This window comes from Hevea brasiliensis, chromosome 1 (assembly GCF_030052815.1).
Source record: "Hevea brasiliensis isolate MT/VB/25A 57/8 chromosome 1, ASM3005281v1, whole genome shotgun sequence".
Classification (NCBI taxonomy): domain Eukaryota; kingdom Viridiplantae; phylum Streptophyta; class Magnoliopsida; order Malpighiales; family Euphorbiaceae; genus Hevea; species Hevea brasiliensis.
The window spans coordinates 120120836-120143283 of record NC_079493.1 but is presented as its reverse complement, the minus strand read 5'-3'; the positions used below and the strand labels follow the sequence as shown (position 1 = coordinate 120143283).

At 28.5% G+C, this 22448-nt stretch overlaps 3 protein-coding genes across 5 annotated transcripts; 1 reads left to right on the top strand and 2 right to left on the bottom strand.

The window, feature by feature from the left end:
• The first annotated feature begins 1324 nt into the window (after positions 1–1324).
• Positions 1325–3841, top strand: LOC131183811 (uncharacterized). The gene is made up of 6 exons (XM_058154448.1): positions 1325–1851; positions 1996–2128; positions 2898–3001; positions 3082–3226; positions 3321–3455; positions 3671–3841. Exons 1-6 carry the CDS (start codon positions 1811–1813, stop codon positions 3839–3841), a joined length of 729 nt encoding a protein of 242 aa, XP_058010431.1. The 5' UTR covers positions 1325–1810.
• Positions 3842–4782: 941 nt separating this feature from the next.
• LOC110651057 (G-type lectin S-receptor-like serine/threonine-protein kinase CES101) lies at positions 4783–7894 on the bottom strand. Of its 3 annotated transcripts, XM_058149463.1 has the most exons (8): positions 7566–7894; positions 6711–7469; positions 6516–6614; positions 6208–6419; positions 5932–6139; positions 5584–5821; positions 5347–5497; positions 4783–5249 (listed from the first exon to the last, which is right to left on the bottom strand). In XM_058149463.1, the coding sequence occupies exons 1-8, from the start codon at positions 7879–7881 to the stop codon at positions 4941–4943; spliced, it is 2292 nt and encodes a 763-aa protein (XP_058005446.1). In that variant the 5' UTR covers positions 7882–7894; the 3' UTR covers positions 4783–4940. The 3 variants fall into 3 exon arrangements, with proteins under 3 accessions (XP_058005446.1, XP_021661937.2, XP_021661938.2); XM_021806245.2 differs by having other exon boundaries at positions 6711–7894; XM_021806246.2 differs by having other exon boundaries at positions 6208–6416; positions 6711–7894.
• Positions 7895–8565: 671 nt separating this feature from the next.
• LOC131181435 (SKP1-like protein 4) lies at positions 8566–9308 on the bottom strand. The gene has a single exon (XM_058149500.1). The coding sequence runs from the start codon at positions 9220–9222 to the stop codon at positions 8716–8718; it is 507 nt and encodes a 168-aa protein (XP_058005483.1). The 5' UTR covers positions 9223–9308; the 3' UTR covers positions 8566–8715.
• Positions 9309–22448: the final 13140 nt, after the last annotated feature.

Here is a 22448-nt window from a genome sequence, read left to right as displayed (position 1 = left end):
CTTGGAGGGTAATTGCAATAGCTTTTGTTTTGACCATTTTGGTTAGGAGTTGTAATGGCCAGGAGAATGAGTTACTTACATATTTATTTCAGCAAAAAAATGCTTTTAAGGAGAAAATTATAGAGTTTGATGAGATTTATAATAAAATCACTAAAACCTGGATGCAGCTCAATAAAAAGTGTAATCAAAATGATACACTGACTAATGATATGTAAAATAGAGTTGAAGTGTTGATAAAGACCAAAGAAAATATTTAAAAGATGAAATAATTTATTTGAAGAAAGAGTTAATCATTACTCTGTTTTTAATATTGCATTACGTTGTTATGTATATATATAGTAATAGTGAATAAGTTTTGTTAATATTAGCTTGAATGTATAGGTTGATTAAAAGGGGATAGAGTAATTATATCTACAGAATATAATTTGACTTGTAATTTTTTGATTTATTGAAGTATACTAGTAATTTATTGGTGGTCGGATTAATTTGAAACATCAATAAATGAAAGAATTTAATTGATAATTATCTAAACTTCAGAGTTTAGTCGTAAAAATTAGAAAATTTTATAATTTTTTTTATAATTAACATAAATTTAAGATTTTTGATGTGACATAAAACTTTATTAAAAATACTAATGATTTTTTGACTATCATGATCAATTTGAAACATTAATTATATCAAAGTCAATTTAAAATATCAATCAAATATAAAAATTTAATTATCAATTATGTAGATTTTAAATTTTAATTATCAAAATTAGTAAATTTCAGATTTTTTTAACAATTAACCTTTGTTTTTAAATAAAAAAAAGGCATTATTTTCATACTAATAAAATTTCATGCAGGCCCGTTAAGCAAGGTCAGCCTTTAAAAATTAGGAACCAGTTTATCAATCATTTGGGTTCCCGCGATTTTTTATTAGGAGAAATTATTAGATGCATTTAATATATATATATATTATTTTTAATAATTATATAAAATTAATTTTTTATATTATAAAAATAATTAATTTTTTTTATAAAAAAAGAAATACTATTTCATGGTGCTCGGATACATCTAATAATTAGTCGCAAAGAGGACCGTCCACAGACACTACGTCCAAGTTGTTTCTGTACTTACCCAAAATGCCCTCAGCTATTTGTTAAATATTCTTGAACAACCATCGGGGCGTTAAAGTAAATTCGTTAACCAATAACTGTCACTGCTTCGTAATTAATTTAATTGAAAGAGCAACAGAACGGCGCGCAAAAGCTTTCCGGTAATATAAAGAGAGAATTCTACGTGGCAAAGTTCTTTCTGCTTAAAAAGTGCTCTCTCTCTCTTTCTGTCTCTCTCTCTCTCTCTGTAAAGCCATCGCTTCTTCCGTTTCTTGCCTTTCAGCTTCCTTTTTTATGCCAATCTGGAGATTCTTGATTGAGCATTCCTCACCTCTCTTTCACTCTTCCTTCTCTTTTTTATATATATAAAAACTGAATTCTCTCTTTGGTTCTGTTCAACATCTAAATGTCCTCCTTTGGAGTTTCTTCTTGTTGCTAATTAAGAGCCCATTCTTTTTTTGTTATTATTTGTTTTTTCTTTCCATATCTTAGCATAAGAACCAATCTCTACATTTCTTCTGTTTCCCTTTCTTTGCTTCGTGGCTTTGTTAATTCGAATTCTTGGTGTTTCTTGATCCCTCTTTTCAGTTTTCTTGTTATTCTTTACCTTATCGTGCATTAAAAAGAAACCCAAGAAACAAAGGCCAATAAAAATCTCTTTCTCTGTCTCTCTTCAGAGTTTTGTGATTCATTTGATATATTGAAGAGATCAAAATGTTGGAAGGATTATTAAAGTCGAAATTCTATGCAAAAAGGTATTTCTTAAACCTTATATTCTTTATTATTTTTGTTCTTGGTGCTCTGTTTCTCTTTGGTCTCTCCCCATCCCTTTAATCATCTTTTTGATTCTGTTGATTGATATTAATCCACCTCCAATATATATATATTTTTTTATATAGCAAGTCGCTGTTGAAGATGTCAAAAGCTCGACTCGAGGTGCTAAAGAAGAAGAAGAGCTCAGTGGCAAGGTTCTTAAAGAATGATATGGCTGAGCTTCTCAGGAGTGGCTTTGATTATAATGCTTATTGCAGGGTCAGTTTTTTTTTTTTTTTGCTTGATTTATAATTAAAATGGTGAAGATCTATAGGTTCAGGGTTTTCTTTTCGAGTAATTTTTATTGGAATTCTGATATGGTGGCGTGGAACTTCAATGCAATTGTTATATTTCCATTTTTTTTCTTGGATTGGTTTGTTTTCTTTTTTGCAATTTCCATTTTGTTGCAAATTCTGATGATGATATCAAATTTGATTAACGTTATTTCCATCTTTATTTTCTTCTGAAACATGCTTCTTTTTTCTGCTTTTTCTCTGTTTCTTGCAATTTGTCTGTCATTCAGATTATCGGAAAGCGATAAAAATATTTCATCTAAGCTTCTTTCATCTTTTATTTGTATATGGCACATTGCGATTGCCTGTTTCTAATGTCGTCTTCTTCATGGCCTTTCATTTATATGCATGTTGCACCAGCAAATAACTGCATATGGGACCCAATTATTCTCTTTGCCTCCATGGATTCACATGTGTCTCTCCTTTAATGGCATGTTCAGCTGTCTTGCTCATGCATGTCTTGCCTTCTATGTTTTAATGCACATGTCCTCCTCTGTCTATGATTTGTGTTTTCTGATACAACTGTGGTCGTGAAAATGTAGTTTTTGTGCCAAAAAAATAAATGATCCTGAAAGGGATGAGCATAAAGCGACACCTGTTTCAAGTAAATTATGTCAAATAGGTGTATGCTCAGGCTGATGGATACCATACATATCATGTAGCTTATTATAGATTTTAACGGGATGGTGATGCAGGCTGATGGGCTTCTGGTTGAGCAAAAGATGATAGCTTGCTACAATTTCATTGAGCAGTTCTGTGGATGTATATCCAGCAATCTTTCTGCCATGAATAAACAGAGGTGTGGTGCTATCCAATTTTGTACTCAAATTTTATATTTTTAATGAGTTTAGTTTCGCTTACACTCTGTTTCTGATTCAGGGAATGCCCTGAGGAATGTAAAGAAGCTGCACAATCTCTAATATATGCTGCAGCAAGAGTTTCTGAATTCCCAGAATTGCGAGATTTTCGCACTCTATTCACTGAAAGATATGGGACTCCCAATGAATCTTTTGTTAATGAAGAGGTAAAATTGACAATTCAACTCCAATATATATACTTTCATGTTTTTGTGATTGTCTTGGTAGTTTGTCTTGATCTAGTAAATTGATGATGTGCAGTTTATTGAGACATTGAGGCCTAAATCTACCACAAAGGAGTTGAAGCTTCAGTTATTGCATGATATAGCAGAAGAATTCAATATAGAATGGAATTCAAAGTCTTTGGAACAAAAACTCTTCAAGCCTCCTCGAGAGGTAAATCTCCTGCCTGATGTCCCAAAATATGTTCAAGAGGGGGGTGAATTGGACTTTAAAAAACAATTTTCGGTTCTTGCTCAAAACCTTTGAAAATTGCAGCTAGGTTCAACTAAATTATCTAATGTGAAAAATGAACAATATAGCTCTATTGACAAGTTGACTCAAGGTTAAGCTATATGCAATCAGTATACTGATATAACAGACTATATAAGCATTCAGTAAATATATCAAGAACCGATACGCTTTTATCACAAAGAACTAGAGCAAGATACCGGATATCCTATCCGACAAAGACAACAGATAACCAACAGAATATATCAGATATCAGCAGATTTTGCAGTAAACTATTTTTCTCAGATAGCAGCAAGATCAACAGCATATGATATCAATTTTCATATCAGCAAAAGTATATCATTCATAAAGCTAAATTGCAAAAATGTAAAGAGCGAGGGTTGAGAAAATGAACACTGGAATTTTTATAGTGGTTCGGCTTTAACTAGCCTACATCCACTCTCTCAAATATCACACTTTGAGTCTTCACTCCACTATTCTTCTCTTTTCAAGGCAAGAGACAAAGCCCTTTACAATTCTTCTCAACAAAGCTTTTACAAGTAGCTTTACACTTCTACAAAGTGTTATCCCAAACACTTATCACAACCAAGTTTCAATAGGTGCTTGAATGACCTCTCACAAATGATAATAATGTGTTGAAAAACTCACTCTCACTCAATTACAACAGCAACTATAAAGAAGAGTTGAGTAAATAAGCCAATGATGAGCAATAAATCACTTTGAGCACTTTGAATGAAAGCTTTAAAGATTTTGAACAGTAGAGGGACTTTCATTAAGTGCAAAATGGCCAAAGGAAGTTGTATTTATAGATTTGGAACGTTTTTTACCGTTGCAGAACTCATTTGAACGTTACAGATACGAATTTCAAGAAAATAGCCGTTATTTTGTCGTTTTCTGCGATGTTGTGCAGAGTTGAAACAGTTAGCGTACTTGAGAAAATAGCAAACCAGTTAGCATACTAAAATCAGTAGCAAACCAGTTAGCATAGATTGGTATGTCCCTTCAAATGCTGATGCAAAATCATCATGTTCTATCAGATGGCAGTCATGAGACGCCAAATAATTTAATTCTTCTTCAAGAATAAAACTTTCATAAGTTTCCAATAGGGTTTAATTTTTTGATGGATGCGTCCAGTAATCTGCAGCTTTCATGTTTTCGCATAGATTTTTTCTAGCCAGATTTTTAACATTGCATGTCAGCATAGGGTCTGAAATTTCTGTACCTAATACATAAATCCAAAATAAAGGCAAAATTTTGAAAATTGAATCCCTTTTTTTTTTATCAAAGATAATAGAGAAATATCATTCAAGAAGATGAAAAAACCTCAGAAATATCACTCAAACCATTGTTAATATTTACATCTACTATATTAATTGAGGTAAGTACAGATTAGGTGTTAAAGTAGAAAAATTATCTTGCTTCCACCACTGTAACTGATGCATTGTTGTTGGAGAACTTATCCGAATTGTTTTTGGGTACCTCTGGCTCTTCCTCAAATCTGTGAAGAAAAAATGCCGGTTGTTTGGGTGCAGGTAGATCTAAAGTTTCATTTGTTAGCATAGAAACAATATCTGACATGGTGGGTCTATTTGTTGCCTGGTCTTGTACGCACAGGAGTCCGATATGAATGCATCTTAGAACTTCATTATGAGGGCATGATTCATCCAAAGTTGGATCCATCAACTCTAAGCCTCTGTGTTCAATCCATAGCTCCCATGCCTGAAATAACTCGAGTAGTCTCAGGTTAAATTGTCCATATGGGTTGAAAAATCTTGTGCACTTGAAAATAATTTCGATTTGAATGAGAAAAACTTACAAGTCCTATAAGGTTTAGTGGATATTCAGAACCATAGTTGCTGTTATTTTTCTTGCTGCTCGCTATCTCAAGTAGGAGGACCCCAAAGCTAAACACATCTATTTTAATTGAAACAATGCCTTTCAAAGCATATTCCGGAGCCATATAGCCACTGAAGTCAAGTTCATTAAAACTCTTAGCATTTCAAGACACAGAACATATTTTTATATGATTGATTGTGGAGCTGATTGTACTCACTGTGTTCCAACGACTCTTCTTGTTTCTGCTTCTGATTCATTCCTCCCAAATATTCTAGCCATGCCAAAATCTGATATTTTGGGATTCATTTCAGCATCAAGCAAGATGTTACTTGCTTTCAAATCTCTATGAATTATTCTCAATCTTGAATATTTATGTAGGTAAAGAAGTCCTTGAGCAATTCCTTCTATGATGTGGAGGCGTTTTTTCCAGTCCAATAAGTTCTTTTTGGTAGGATCTGTTCCAGAAAAGAATTAATAATAGAATGCATGTTTAAGCATTGAAGATTACGAGATATAATTAGTGGAAGGTAGGGGAGGAAAATAGAGAGTATTGAAGTTCACAAACCAAATAGAAAAGAATCCAAGCTCTTGTTCGGCATGAATTCGTAGACTAGAATCTTCTCTTCTCTCTGAATGCAACAGCCAACGAGCCTGACCAGATTAGTGTGCTGCAGCTTGGCAATAAGCAAAAGTTCATTCTTAAATTCTTCTAGTCCTTGCCCAGAATTTCTTGATAGTCTTTTTACTGCTACTTGCTGGCCATGTAATTCTCCCTGAAACAATGACCAGTCAATCTAAAATAATAATTGATGCTTTTCTTACCATATATGTTTGGATGTACCTTGTAAACTGGTCCAAATCCACCTTTACCAAGCTCATTTGCAGCTGCAAAATTATCTGTAGCAGAAACTATGCTTTCAAAGCTGAAAAAATGTAGCTCATGGCTCTTCTTCCAGTCTCTCCTGACTTTATTTAGTGTCCTAGTTCCACTGTAATCTGTTGCAGCAGCTTCTAATTCGCGTAGTAAAATCTCCTGCTCTGCATCATTCTCTGCTGCAAGTTGTATAAGTTGTGACAAGAAGTTATTAATCAACAGCTAATGATGATTAGCAATCCTATGAAACATTCTAATTAGTTGTCAGAAGTTACCTGCCGTTCTATTTCTTTGCATAAAGTAGTACACTGAACATGCCACAAGTATAGCCACAAGAACAGGAAATGTTATGGCAGACCATATCCACCTCTTTGCTGCATTAACAAACATGTTCTTCATACTTACTGAATACAGTATAATTTCCTGATTAGTTTAAAAACTTGAACAATATGGGAGATATGTATATCTACCTTTCTTTCCTTTGAGGACATATATGACTCTGGTTTCATCATGTTTCTTTGTGAATGTAATTTCCTGACCCCATAACTCACAAACAGTTTGGTTGACACTTGTATAAGCATATGCTGCACAAGAACAATTGTTCAGGCACTCTGCTTGACAATCAAAAAGGCTCAAGTTGTAACTTTGATCGAACTTCTGTCCTTCAGCAGACATGAATCCTTTCCTTGCCTCGAACGAAACATTCTGGCTCCTGCACTCAGGCATCTTTTGTGCCACACAGCCAGGATCAGGTTTGTAGGAACAAGCACCAAATGGTGCCATACCCCTTATTTCTAGTACAGAACCACTTGAATCTATCATATATCTTGATAAACTATGATTTTCACTTTCACTCAGGGAATATGTGAAGTAATTTGCGCCATCATTGGAGATGAAGCGAAAGTTTGGATTGCCTTCGTTTGATAATTGAGACACTAGTTCAAAACGCCCATTTTGCCACATTCCACTTGTCCAATATATGCTTCCTTTACACCATATGACAATTTGACTGCTACTATTGTCGCGATCCATGCCAATGGTAAGAGAAAAAGACCCTTGGGCTGGGATATTGTCATTTATCCATGAAGTGAGCGACCACACTTGCATTTTTCTTTCATCAAATCCAAGTTTCATCCCAGGCAAGAGTGTGTCTGTGGGGTAATCAAAGCTTTGCCATAGAATCTGCTTTGTAGAACCATCTAAATTAAATTCTTTCAACACGAAATTCCCTGAATCCAATAGTGTTGCACTTACATTACTAGCTGCTTCAACAGAACTTAAAGGAAAACTGGAGCTGCCTTCATTATATAAAATTGTCAACTTGCCTGATTCGTCTATTTTCAGAATGTCGCCTGAATCAGAGATTGGATTATCTCGGTTGGCAACCCACACCACCTTCTTCTTGGCAATGAAAACTTCATTCTCATCCACCATGTTGTACCATATTCCCAAATATCGGCTTCTGGAAGTGCCAGGGCTAAAGAATCCTAATTTGAAAGTCCCATCAGCTGAAATCAGGTGATCGTAGTCCTTGAGCTGTTGGCCTTGAAGTAACGTGTCTGCAAATGAATGAGAGAGACCAATCAACAGGAAATAACATAACGAACTGAGAAGGATTTGGCTTCTCTGTTTGGTGTCCATAATGGAGAGGTTTGAAGATGGAGGTGAATAAAAAGTATCCATCGTTACATGATACTTAGCTGTTTATTTTGACTCTTGACTTATCCGATGGTGGTTAATGTGAAACATCATGTGGGTCTATTGCTTCTCGATCATATCTTCAATAATGCCTTTATTTATTCAAATAATTTAGCATTTTAATGTAGAATGGTCATCATTAATTACACCAAGAATAGTCCTGAAACTTTTTTTTTTCTATTATTTATAATTTCTTACCCATCAACCCCTATTTTTTCAACTTTGGCTGTTGTACGTTTCCTCAAAGCCAGAGATGGAATAAAAAATTCTTGATTAAGTATCGATGTTGCAGGTGGCGAATAGCTAAAAGAGTTTTTAAACCGAGTTTTTTCAAACACAATTACAAGGCTTGAAATCTTGAACTTGTCAAGAATATTAAAAAGTGAAATCTTTTAAAAATTTTGAAAATCTCTAGAAGTCATATTTTGTAAAATTATTAATTCTTTCAAATTCTTGGATTTACTTTGATTCTTGGCAAACCAGAACTTTCAGTTCTTCTGTACAGAAATTCAAAATAACACAAAAAATCCATCTCCTTTTCACTGTCAAAAGGGTTTACTTTTTGAGCATTATTTAATAATGATTTCCGGTTCAAAAATTAAGGATCAAGAATCATGGGCTAGAAGATAGCTAATCATCCATACACTATTACCAAAAGGAAGCCATCACAAAACTTTAATAAGAAACTGTTGAATAAACCCTAAAATAACCTACATAAAGCCTATCGCTATAAGAGATATCCAGTTAGATAAAGAGGTTGGTGGGTTAATCACTATACTACTCAAAAGCCCACTGATTCTCCCTGCGAACTTCCGCTTCTTCGTAAGGCGTGTAGTCATTCTTGATGTGAAAAATCTGACGAATCTGCTCGGGAGTCTTTCCCCTCATCATATCAGCAATGCCTTTACACAGCAAATCCAACAGGTTCTTGATGTCCAGATAGTTTGCAGCCATTATCAAGTCAAAGAGAATATCTTGGTTCTCCATAACTTCCTTCACAAACGCATCATCCCAATTCTTGAGATCACGAAAGTCATTGCTGAAAAAATTCATATCCCTGATTTCAGCGGCCGCCTCCATATGCTTCTTGCAGTATTCAATGACTTTTGCCATGATTTTTCCGGTCACATTGGGCAATGGGATGGCGGAGTCGGCGCAGCCATCGTCTATCATGTGCTTGATGGTTCGGCACTCAAACAAGACTTTCTGCTCCACTTCGAATATCTGGCCGTCCAAGCACTTCAGGGTGATTTTCATCTTAGATGATGAAGAAGACGAAGACATGATTGGCTGTGGCTGTGTTATTGCTGATGATTGAAGAGAAGATAAAGAAAAACCCTAGAAGGTTAAACTGCAAAAAGCTGAGGAACAGAAAGAGGGAATTTATAGGGATGTGTTGTTGTTGGAGGATGTGCAGCAGCGTATCTAATCCCAGTTTGGCTAACGAAAAGATTTTAGATTTCCTATAGCCACTAGGATTTGTCTTGGTAACCGTGGTGCATGGGAATAATAATTAATTGGAGAGGCCGGAATTTAGCTCTTATCGTGAAATTATATGAATTTATTTTTCATATTTTAAAAAATTTTATATTTTAAATAAGTCAATGATATTTTAAATATAAAAATTAATAAAAGAAATTTAATTAAATTTAATTCTCGTAAATTGGCCCGTCGTTTAATTTCTTTTTTCAAAATAAAAAAAAGGAAAGAATGAAATAGTGAGGCCAATTTTATAATTGCTTGTAACGAAAGAATTATATATTATTTAAATTCGTATTATTAAATTTCAATCGCATCAAGTATTCGTAAAAATTTAATTTTTTGTCATCTCTTATTGTGCCATGATTTTTCTTATTTTTTTTTATATATATTTTGCTAGGTTCACCAAGTCGGCACGAAAATATAATTAAGAGAAAATTATTATTTATTTTTTAATTATATTTTAATAAAATTAATTATTTAATATTTATATTTTAAAAAATATATTATTTAATTTTTATTTTTTTTTTACTATTTTTATTGAACATATTACGCATGTTGTTTATACTTGTTACTTGTTATTTAATTTATTTTTATATAATTCTTTGTTAATTTTTTCATATATGATCATAAAATCAAAGATTATTACTTCAATTTAAATAGTAATAAAATCAAATAAATAAAATAGAAATAGTAATAATTGAATTTAAATAATAAAAATAAAAATATTAGAATAATAATTATCTTTAATAACAAATATAATGTCTATTTTCCTCCCACCTTTAGTTTTATATATTGATATAACATAAATAACTATATTAAAAAAATCTATATAAAAAATTATTAAATCAATATAATATAATCTAATTTTACAATTTAAAAAAGAAAAAAATTATAATTTTATTTTATTTAACATAATCACTTATATTATCAAAAGTTTTGAAGTTATATCTTAGTATTTCTTAAAGAATTACCATAATATATTTTTTGACCATAATAAATTGTGTGATATGCAATTTAAGCTTCTCATAAACGTTAAAATTAGTTTTCCCTTTTTTAAAACAACCTTTAAAAATGTTAAAAACATTATTAAATATAACAATTGAAGTTTTAAATCCCTTTAAAAAAATAAATTAATTATATGGATTATAAGTAAAAATCAAATATAAAATATAAAAAATAAAATTTATAATAAATGATAATATTTACCTTAAAATAATCTATGTTAACATGAAATTTATTTGTAGAATTCGAAATTAGAGATAACTATTAAAATATACTCAATAATTTAAATTTTTCATACTTATAATTTTTTATTTAATTGATATACTCATACTTTAGTTAATTTACATTTATAATAATATATTTTTAATCCTCTCTTTCTATATAATAATTTTTAGAGATAATTTCAAAAATTGTTGCATGTTATTTAGTATATTGTTATAATAAAAGGATAAAATTTTTAATATATATATATATATATACGCGTTAACAAAAGTGGATGTTTTTCTATTTTTTTAAAATATTTTTGTTAATTATTTTTTGTAACATTAAAAATTTCAATATTATAAATAATATAAAATTAAGAATATTTTTATATTTTCACAATTTCACTTATTTATTTGCTAATTAATTAATAAAGTTTATAATTTTTTTAAAACAACTCATTAAGCTAGAACTTTCGAATTTTTTTTATCTCATTAAAATCATCGTTTAGTTATAATTTCTCATTAATAATCTTAGCTTAAGCATATTTATTGCATTGTAATTTCTAATATTTTAGAACTAACACTAAATATTTTTGTTTATTTAAATTTTAATAATTGATATTTTATAAATAGGAACTTTATAATATATTAAAATTATATAGATAGATAAATTATAGATTAATTATAATTTTTTATTTTTCACTTATTAATTTTTTTATTTTAGTTAATTACTTTTTATAAAATTTTATATTTAATTGAGATTAAATATAAGTAGGATTAAGAATTTTAAAATCATATAAACTCTAAAATTAAGAATTTTAAATTTATACAAATATTAAAATTAACTTAGATAATAAAAATATAATTATAATTAATTTGAAGAATGAAGGACGTTTTTTGCAAAGCAAATATTTTTCCCTCCCTTTCCACATTTATATATAATATAAATTAAATTATTTAGTTCATTCATTAAATTTTTTATTAGTTGATACTTGTCAAACAACTATTTAGTTCATTTTTTTAATGAAATTAATTAGTTGATTCTTATATTTTGAAAATATCATTATTTAGTTCCCTGCATTAGTGAAATTAATTAGTTAATTCTTGTATTTTTAAAATAATATTTTCAAAAATATTTTCATACATGAAAGTGAAAATGTTGATTTGTAAAAATAAAAATCTGAATTTATATTTTTTAAAAATTATTTGAGTAATTTTATTCAATTCTCTATATATTATTTTTGTATTTTCTATATTAAAAAATAATTTTATTATATTATTACTTTGATTTGTTGAAAATTTAGAGAAACTAATTAACATTTTTATGCGTATAATTTATATCAATTTTTAATAAAATATTAAAAAAATAGAAAAAGAATGTGGCAGAAAATTCAAGGAATTGAATTATATTTTATTTTCAATTAGCCTAGGATAAGGACATTCACTAGATTCTATCTACTTGATTAAAAAAAAGATTTTAATAAAATGATAAGTTAATTAAAATTAAATATATGAATAATTGTGCATCCTACAGATATGGAAATGGGTTTAAAAAGAAAAATAATTTTATTTTTGTTAATTATTTTTATTTATATGTTAATTTTTTTAATGACTTGTATGTTAATTTTTTTTAATGATTTGCTATTCCATGTGTTTATCTTGCATGAAATCATGGAAGCACCATAAAATTTCTGGTCGAAGAGACTTGGTTTAAGGCTAAGGGAACCAATCACTTTTTATGGAACCCATAGATTCAAGAAATTTAGGAAAAAAAGATGACAATTTTTTATTTTATATATATATATATATATATATATATATATATATATATATAATTAGTTCTAATCGAAGTGGAAATCTCGCAATTTTAAATATAATTCTATTATTTAATTAAAAATTATTTTTAATTGAATTCTAATGCCCTGCCATCTTTATATTTAACAGTTTTAGTTGACAAGTTTCAATTTGTTAATGATGTGAAACTACATTATCTTTTTATTTGACATCATAAATTATATGGATAAAGCATGAATGGACCTGCAAGGAAGGAAACAGGTCAATCACAAAAAAATCTCTCCTATAACCTAAAAAAAATAGGATGAACATGAGTGAGCATTCGACTCATAGAGTAAGATATTAATTTTACATATAATTTCTGTAACTATCTAGTACTAATGCATCCCTAAGGATGAAATGTAGCATAAATCAGCGATTTCAAATAATTTCAAATAATACTCACACAAAAAATAATTTAGAGCACTCACACACTCATGTGTCATATTAATATAAATACAATATGGGAGCTGATCTCCTATACAGCTCTCTTAATCAAAGACCTGCCAGCGAGATCAACTCGAGCTGGACTTTCTCTTATAATCCAAATGTGGAAGTCAGCGAGGTCAACTCAAGCCATACTCGCCCCGACTTATCACAAAAAGGACCGGGTCCCAAGCGAGATTAGCTCAAGCCGATTTGCCCGTCCTACCCATATCCATTACCAATACACCGCACGCACACCGATACTTGCACATAGCTCCAAATTACCCAAGGCAACACCCACATCAAATCATCAAGTAAAAATGCAATACAAAACATGCCTATAATAACTAATACATATGACTATAAGTTATGCATGAGCATACTGTGAACATATAATAATAATATTAAAATTATAAATAAAATCAATATCTATTCACAAATTAACCGAAAGTCACTGCGGCGGCTGAGCAAAGGAGAAAGGCTGACCCGGCTCATCAATACCAATTTTAACACTTGGAACGCATCTGGAGCATCTACAAATGATGGGGAGGACCTTAATTCCAATTTGATTCTGAAACTACTTCGACGACCTATCTGTTCAGCCCAAAATTATACATTCAGGTGATGATCGAATTTTCGCAAAGCGAAGGTACTGAATTTCCAATGTCAAAAAATTTTGAATTTTATATTGTAGCGAAGCTCTCGTCGTGTGAAACACTCCGGTACTCTCGCAATCTCTGTGGGGTTCCCGGTTTGGGAGAAATTTAGCTCAAAAGCTAAAATAGATAAAAATTTCCCTGATAAAAATTGGACAATCCGCTTGATGTCTATGGAAGCTCTCGACGTGTAAATTGGGTTTGGGACTGGATCTGGTCCAATTGGTGACCGGATTTGCCGGAATCTCGTCGGGAAGACTAACGATCGCGCAGGCTTGTAAGAGACTTCTAGCTTAATTTTTTGGCATTCCAAGTGGCAGCCAGGGGAGAGGGAGGGCTCAGGTGGGGTGTCAACAAGTGGGGAGGGGCCGGGGGTGGTCAGCTGACGTGGGGGAGGAGAGATGAGAGAGAAAAAAGGGAGAGAAGGGAGAGGGTGCAGCGTGACGCATAAGAGGGGAGGGAAAAAGTAAAGGGTCAATCCGATTCGATTAGTTCCATCGATTCGATTCAGTCGGTTCCATTCAGGATACCCATAATTAAATTTTTACTTTGCCCTATGACAAAAAATGAGATCCAAAAATTTTGAAAACTCAAAAAAATTTGTGAAGTCCAAATATAATTTTAGTTTTGCTACGTGGTCTTTAAAATAATTTTTAAAAATCAATGAAATCTATTGTCGTAAGAAAATGAAACCCGATTTTTAAAATTCAGAAAAATTCCAACAAAATTTTCATAATATTTAATATAATAAAATAATAATATTTACATATAAAATAATTATTTAAAAATTATGGGTGTTACAATAAAAATTAATAATATTTCTATATTTTCACAATTTCACTTATTTATTTGCTAATTAATTAATGAAGTTTATGAATTTTTTAAAACAACTCATATAGCTAGAACTTTCAATTTTTTTTTATCTCATTAAAATCTTAGTTTAGTTATAATTTCTTATTAATAATCTTAGCTTAACTATATTTATTGCATTGTAATTTCTAATATTTTAGGACTAAAACTACATATTTTTGAAAAATTATTTGAGTAATTTTATTCAATTCTCTATGCATCATTTTTATATTTTCTCTATTGAAAAATAATTTTGCTATATTATTGCTTTGATTACTTGAAAATTTTAAAAAATTGATGAGCCTTTTTAAAGCATAAAATTTGTATAAATTTTTAACCAAAAAAAAAAAAAGAGAAAGAATGTGGCAGAAAATTCGAGGAATTGAATTATATTTTATTTTCAATTAGCCTAGATAAGGACATTCACTAGATCCTATCTACTTGATAAAAAAAAAAGATTTTAATAAAATAATAAGCCAATCAAAATTAAATATATAAATAATTGTGCATCCTATAAATATGAAAATAGGTTTAAAAACAAAAATTATCAGTCAATTTTATTTTTATTAATTATTTTTATTTATGTGTTAAATTTTTAATGACTTGCTATTCCATGTATTTATCTTGCATGAAATCATGGAAGCACCATAAAATTTCTGGTCGACGAGACTTGTTTTCAGGCTAAGGGAACCAATCACTTTTTATGGTACCCATAGATTCAAGAAATTTAGGAAAAAAAAGAAGACAATTTTTTTATTTTATATATATAATTCTAATCGAAGTGAAAATCTCACAATTTTAAATAAAATTATATTATTTAATTAAAAATTATTTTTAATTGAATTCTCATGCCATGCCATCTTTATATTTAACAGTCTTAGTTGACAAGTTCCAATTTATTAATGATGTGAAACAACATTATCTTTTTATCGTGCAGTAAGCTATAGGTTTCTAGCTACTTGTTAAAGGCTAGCAAAGGTCGTAGGGCTGTTGGACTATGCGCTGTGAGCTGTATTGTGTATGGATTGGCCCAATCTTTGACAGCAACTCAACAACTAATCAGCCCAATTATATGAGTTTCTCAGTCACTCCCATTCGGCAGTTCTTATTGTTTGCATTACATTGACTCAAAGAGAGAATGGTAGGTCTGAGCAGCAACAGAGCTGAGGAATGAGGATTGGCAGTTAAAGCAAATTTGTATCAGGTGGAACACTACATTTATTCTCCCAATTAGTTGGGGGGAAACAAAAAGAAAATTCCATATCCAACATGAGCTCATTCATTTCTCTTCATTCAACTGACCACTTTCTGCAATCTTCCAAGTCATGTTATTTATGCTCTCTCTTTACTCTTTGTTCTTGCATATACCTATTATTTTATGTGTGCATTTTCCCTTTCTATCGTCTTCTTGTCACTGGTTCAGAAGAATTTATTTAAAATCTTTAATGGGTTCCTTGCAGGCAGTGATGTTGAAGTCACTGGTGAGGCTGCTCGTGACATTAATGTCACAGCCAACTGCCTCTGTCACAACCTTACTCTATTGTAGTAATCTTCTTCAAGAAACTTGAGCTTAGGGCGTTTGGTTAGACAAAGAATTGGTACAGGAGGAAAATATTTTCTAAATTAAATGTGTTTAGTAAAAATTAGTTTATAAACACATTTATTATTAAAAATAATTAAAAATATATTAAATAAAATTTATGATAAAATTTTAAAAATTAAATAAAAAAAATAAAATACTTGATCAAATCAATTTATAAATATATTACTTATAAATACTGAAATGAAAAATTAGTTCCTCCTAACTTATTTTTTTTTTTAGCTTATAAACTCAATTTATAAACCCAAAAATTGATAAAAACAAATGAGTCAATATATTATTAAAGCTTATAAGACAAACACTCTCTAAGTTAAAAGAATTTAATTTTTTCATTTATTGGCTTTCTTTGAAATAAATCATATACAATAAAAAAAAAATTGAATTAAATTCTCATATGATAATATGATTTTTTTTATTTATTTTTATTTTATTAAATAAATATTTTTAAAGTTAAAAAATAAAATTCTTTCACTTATTATATTTTTAAATATAAGAATTAATAATAAAAAAAATTGAATTAAATTATTATAAATTTATAATTTTCAAATAAATTGATTGTATTTTCAAATATAAAAATTAAAAAATCAATTAAATGAAATTTTAGTAAATTTATAGTTTCAAACAGGCCAACCAATGTAGGGAGTAAAATCAGAATATAAACTCACCCTTGGTTGCTTAATTTAAAAAAAAATAATTTAAATGGTAAGGATTAAATTTTTTTATTAATTATAATAAAAATTTTATGAGACCAAAATCTATTCTCTTATTAATTCTAAATTTATCATTTTTATTATAAAGAAGTGAGAATCCATCAAATATTCATTGATAAAAAATATATAATGAAAGATTTAAAAAAAAAAAAAAACTCAACTGCTTGGCGAGGAAGCACTAAATATATAATTAATATTAAAATTAATAAAGTTCAATTAATTGTAAAATAAGAGTTTGGATTTGGAAGGCAAAGTCACATACTAGATGTTGGTCACAGCTGTGTTGTAGAAGGTACATTTCTTGCAGCATTACAGGGCCTGCATGATGATTCTTTGCATTTTCATAGAATAATTAAGCAACATTTGTATAATCATATGGATGTTGCTTGTGACACATGGAGATTTAATGTGGGTACCATCTGCTTCTTCATGATATTCTTTTTCCATTTTTGTTCATAATTACATGGAAACAACCCATTGAAGAATCTAGGGAGTGGCCAGCAGGGGCCATGGCCCTCCTAACCCAAAAGAATTCCTAAAGACCTTATCCTCATATGAATTCATGCTATCCCCTCTAAAGGATTAATATTACCCCATGGTACCAACTATATTTTTTTGCTTTTCAATATTTAAGTATAACTACTCTTTAAATCTAATATTGGTTTATTTATTATTTAAGTTCATAATTAAATAAATATTTCAGCCTATTAAAATTAATAATTTCATTCTACTTTTTATTTTCATTTTATTTCATAATTAAAATTGATAATTTCATTTCATAAGTATTTATTAAGTTTTGATATTTAAGTATTAATATATTGAAATTATAATGAAAATTTTTATTGAATATTAACTACTTTCATGTTATTTTTATAATTATATGCATGTATAAAATATGAATTTATAAAATTTTATATTTAATTGAATTTAAATATAAGTAGGATTAAGAATTTTAAATTTATACGAACTCTAAAATTAAGAATTTAAAATTCATGCAACATTAAAATTAATTTAAATAATAAATATATAATTATAATGAATTAAAAAAAAGAAAGACATTTTTTTATAAAACTAATATTCCCTATCTTTTTCCGCATTTATATATAGTATAGAATAATTTTAATATGATTTTAGATAATCAAGCCAATTAAATTTTTTTTTCAATACACAAATAAAAAAATTTTGAGAGAGAGAATAATGTTCTTGATTTGATTTCTTCTTTCATTTCGATTGAGTAAACAAAAAGAATATATTAAAAAAATCAACATAATGAAGTTAATTGTCAAATATAAAAATATGACGAATTGAATTATATTTTGTTTTCTATTAGCTAGGATAAGAACTTTCACTAGATTCCATCTACTCCACTTAAAAAAAAAAAAAAGGATTTTAATAAAATAAATTTTTACTTATTCTATGAAAAATCAATCTTTAAAGTTGATTTTTACAGAAAAAAAATTAAATAGTGATGAAACATTTAGGGATTTGTATATTGTAATTTTATAAATTTTATTATATTATATATATATATTATATTATAAATATATAAATTTATTCTGTATTATATTATTTTGAGAATTATAAATTTATCGATTAATTATCACAAGCGATCACTTAATTTTATAAATAATTTTTATAAAAATTATTAAATTTTTATTTTTTTATAAAATTTATTAAATTTTAATTTAATTTTATAAAAATTATTATAATTATAAATTAAAAAATTTTAAATTAATTTATTTATCTATCGGCTATTTTACAAATAAAATCATCCAACTAACAGCATACATGGAAAGTTGTATTGTGTATTGATTGGCCCAGTGTTTGCAGCAACTCAGCCGTTGATCAGCCCAATTACATGGGTTTCTCAGTCACTCACTTTTGGTATGTATGCTTTCTCTTTACTCTCTGTTTTTGTATATATCTATGGTTCATGTGTGCGTTTTCCCTTTCTATATCATATTTCTTTTTAATTCATTTGATTTCAATTTAAAATTTAAACTCGAAATGTAGTTAAAATTTATTGATTCTTTTTTCTATTATTTCTCATCACTAGTTCAGAAGAATTTATTTAAAATCTTTAATGGGTTCCTTGCAGGCAGTGATGTTGAGATCACTGGTGAGGCTGCTCGTGACATTAATGTCACAACCAGCTGCCCCCTGTCACAGCCTTACTCTATTATAGTGATCTTCTTCCAAGAAACTTGAACTTAGAGCGATTGGTTCAACAAGAATTGGTCTTGAGATGTTTCTTGTAGCTGTATATTTATAGTTTTGATTAAAATTTTTACTTAAAACTCATTGTTGTTGCATTGAAAAAATAAATTGGATTTAATTTTAAGGGAAAGAGATTTATTTAATGTTAAATCATCGTGAAATAATACACCCTTTACGTCCAGAGATAAATATCTGAAATATAAAATTTATAGGTAAATATATTTGTGGATTACTTAATATTTAAGTAAGTTTAAAATAATTTTTTTTTGAAGTGTACATATCTACTATCTTATAATATGCAAAAATCTTGTTTTAATTTTGTTTTTGTAATATTTGTCTTTACATTACTTTTAAAAAGATTGGCTTTTTGTTTTTCTTTATTATTCTATTTCTTAGCAAATATTAATAATATATACAAATATAATTATATGTAATAAAAGAATAAAATTAAATTTCCACACAATCATATATATATATATATATTTTTTTTTTAATATATATTTTTTAATTAAAAAAATAAATACTTATTCTTGTTATATTTTTAATTTAAAATTTGATAAAAAAATTATTAAATTGAATTATCATAAATTTCTAATTTTTAAATAGAGAGATGATATTTTAAATATAAGAATTGATAAAAAAAATTACTTAAATTTAATTCTTTTAAATTGGCCCATCGGAAGGAAATCAGAATAAAAATTCATCCTGGGGTGTTTAATTTATTTTCTATAACAAAAGGAAAAATAAAGGAAAGAATGAAATGGTGAGGCCAATTTTATTATTGCTTGCGATGAAAGGATTAAAGGAATAACCTCAATATTAAACATGTTGTGCAAGTAATTGATAGTTGCACTTGACTTACAGGGCCCCGCCCAAAGCAACGACCACCTGTGAAACCGTGGTAGATAGTGTGACCTCAACGAACTTGACGATTACATAACTCATCAATGGCTTCCAAGTTCCAACCCAATTCCCATGTTCCAATGTGCCTAGGATTCTTCTTATTTTCTTTTTCCCTCGAATTATATATATATATATATATATATATATATATATATATATACTGCTAGGTCCACCACGTCCCCACGGAAATATAATTAAGAAAAAAAAATTATTTTTTAGTTTTTAATTTAATAAAATTAATTATGTAATTTTTATATTTAAAAAAATATATTATTTAGTTTTATATTTTATTTTCATTGAATTATTTAAATCATTTATTAAAATTTTTTATTAATCAATTATTATTAAACTACTATTTAATCATTTTATTTTAATAAAATTAATTAATTAATTTTTATATTTTAAAAAATATTACTATTTAGTCTCCTACTTTAGTAAAACTAATTAATTAATTCTTATATTTTAAAAATAATATTTTAAAAAATATTTTCATAAATGAAAATGAAAATTTTACTTTGTAGAAATTAAATTTGAATTTATATTTTTTAAAAATGATTCAAGTAATTTTATTCAATTCTATAGGCATTATTTTTATATTTTCTCTATTGAAAAATAAATTTTTTATATTGTTATTTTGGTTACTTGAAAATTTAGAGGAATTAATTAATTTTTTATACATATAACTTGTATGAATTTCGAATAAAAAAAATAAAAAAAAAATAGAGAGAGAATGTGGTGGAGAAGAAAATGGGCACAGAGAAAAAGAAATATTGACAAAAAAAATAAGGGAGCATAAGAGAAAAAAAAAGAAGAGAGGATGAAAGCAATTTAAGTATAAGAAAAATTATAAGAAAAACTAAAGAGTTAACAAAATTAAATTATATGGACTAAATAATGTATTTTTTTAAAAAATAAGAATCAATTAATCAATTTTATTAAAATAGAGGGATTAAATAGTAGTTTGATCGACATTAAAATTATTTGACTAACTGAAAATCTAATAAAATGATCAAATAGTTTAACAAAAATAAAAAATATATATTAAATAGTATATATTTTAAAATATAAAATTAAATAATTAGTTTTATTAAATTGTATGGATTAAAAAGTAATTTTTTAAAAAATTAATTAATTGGAGTTTTTTTTTAAACAATTTCGAAGCAAGTGCCTCGAAATTAAACAACGCCAATTACCACCATGGAGAGGTTAACTAATTAATTTTAGGTGGTGTTACGTTATTTATGAGTAGATTCTCACGTTGCAGCCTATCAGAAGGTAGTATAAATTGTGCCTTAAATCAAACTGAAAAGTTATCTTTTTCCCCGTTGATCCACCATATGGCATCTCCTTTTCTTTTCTTTGTCCTGGTTTCAAAAGAGAGAGCACAAAAAAGGTACACACTTTGGCAATGAAGTCTTGCTTTTACTGGGGGACACGGCATCGCTTTCTTGTTAGATATTATATCAACCTATGATTAAAGATTCCCTAATTTCAATAAAAGCCCAACTGCTTCGCAATTTGGAAGGCAAAGTCACATACTAATATGTAGATGTTGGTCACAGCTGTGCTGTAGAAGGCACATTTCTTGCAGCAGCCCAGGGCCTGCATGATGATTCTTTGCATTTTCGCAGAATAGTTAAGCAACATTTATATAATTATGTGGATGTTGCTTGTGACACATGGAGATTTAATATGGTTACCCAGAACTTCAGCCTAAAATAATGCCAAACCATGCAGATGGATAGATACCATCCGCTTCTGCATGATATTCTCTGTCCATCTTTGTTCATAATTACATGGAAACAGCCAACCAGCTATCTTTCTGACCAAACTACCCTTGTGGCTCAAGCATCAAATAAGACTGACCTTTTCTTCTTCCACATCCATGCATGCATATAAAAAGTCGTAGTTTTATTTTTCTTAATAATTAAGTTCAAGACTTGACCATCTAATTTCAAAGTGTGACTCACTTTACATCAAGATATTGACCAACTAGCCAATGAACGGACTGTTTGGCAAGAAAGAAAGTTCAAACCCTGTCAAAACTAAAGAAAATTATAGCTATTAGTATTCTGAATTCTTAATTAATTAGTTAATGCTTCCATTTGACAACACACGGCAGACTTAGTATCATTTCCCTCACGAAAGCAACATTCCTTGTATGTAATTAATATATGCTTAAGCTTCATTCTAGCTTGTCTTTAGTTCATTAATTATATAAAACAAATTATATATAAACATTTCCATACGAAAATTTCAACTTGTGACCTTAAGTCCATAACGGTGGATTAATTTAATGATCATGCTTAATTATTATTATTATTTGAAAAGTCACTCTTGATTACTTGGTATATGCGACCTAATCAAAACCTAGTGGTGAGCTTTTGGCTCTATATTCTGCCATCAAAACAAACAAGTAGGCTTTTTTTTAAGGGTTAATTACCAAAAAAAATTTAAAGTTTGTAAATTTTTGTAATTAAATATTAAAGTTTGTATAATTATTAATTAACTCTCATATTTAATTAATGTCTCAAATTAACCAAACCATCAATAAACCGTTAGTATACTTATTGAAAATTCCATATCAACGGTCATGTCATTATTAAAGAAGCCATATCAGAAATCTAAA

Coding starts and splice junctions, on each gene's coding strand:
- LOC131183811 (XM_058154448.1), top strand. CDS start 1,811: ATGTTGGAAGGATTATTAAAGTCGAAATTCTATGCAAAAAG. Junction 2,129..2,897: donor ATTATAATGCTTATTGCAGG/GTCAGTTTTTTT, acceptor ATGGTGATGCAG/GCTGATGGGCTTCTGGTTGA. Junction 3,227..3,320: donor AATCTTTTGTTAATGAAGAG/GTAAAATTGACA, acceptor GATGATGTGCAG/TTTATTGAGACATTGAGGCC.
- LOC110651057 (XM_021806245.2), bottom strand. CDS start 7,881: ATGGACACCAAACAGAGAAGCCAAATCCTTCTCAGTTCGTTATGTTAT. Junction 6,420..6,515: donor GCAAAGAAATAGAACGGCAG/GTAACTTCTGAC, acceptor TACAACTTGCAG/CAGAGAATGATGCAGAGCAG. Junction 5,250..5,346: donor CACTAAACCTTATAGGACTT/GTAAGTTTTTCT, acceptor GAGTTATTTCAG/GCATGGGAGCTATGGATTGA.
- LOC131181435 (XM_058149500.1), bottom strand. CDS start 9,222: ATGTCTTCGTCTTCTTCATCATCTAAGATGAAAATCACCCTGAAGTGC.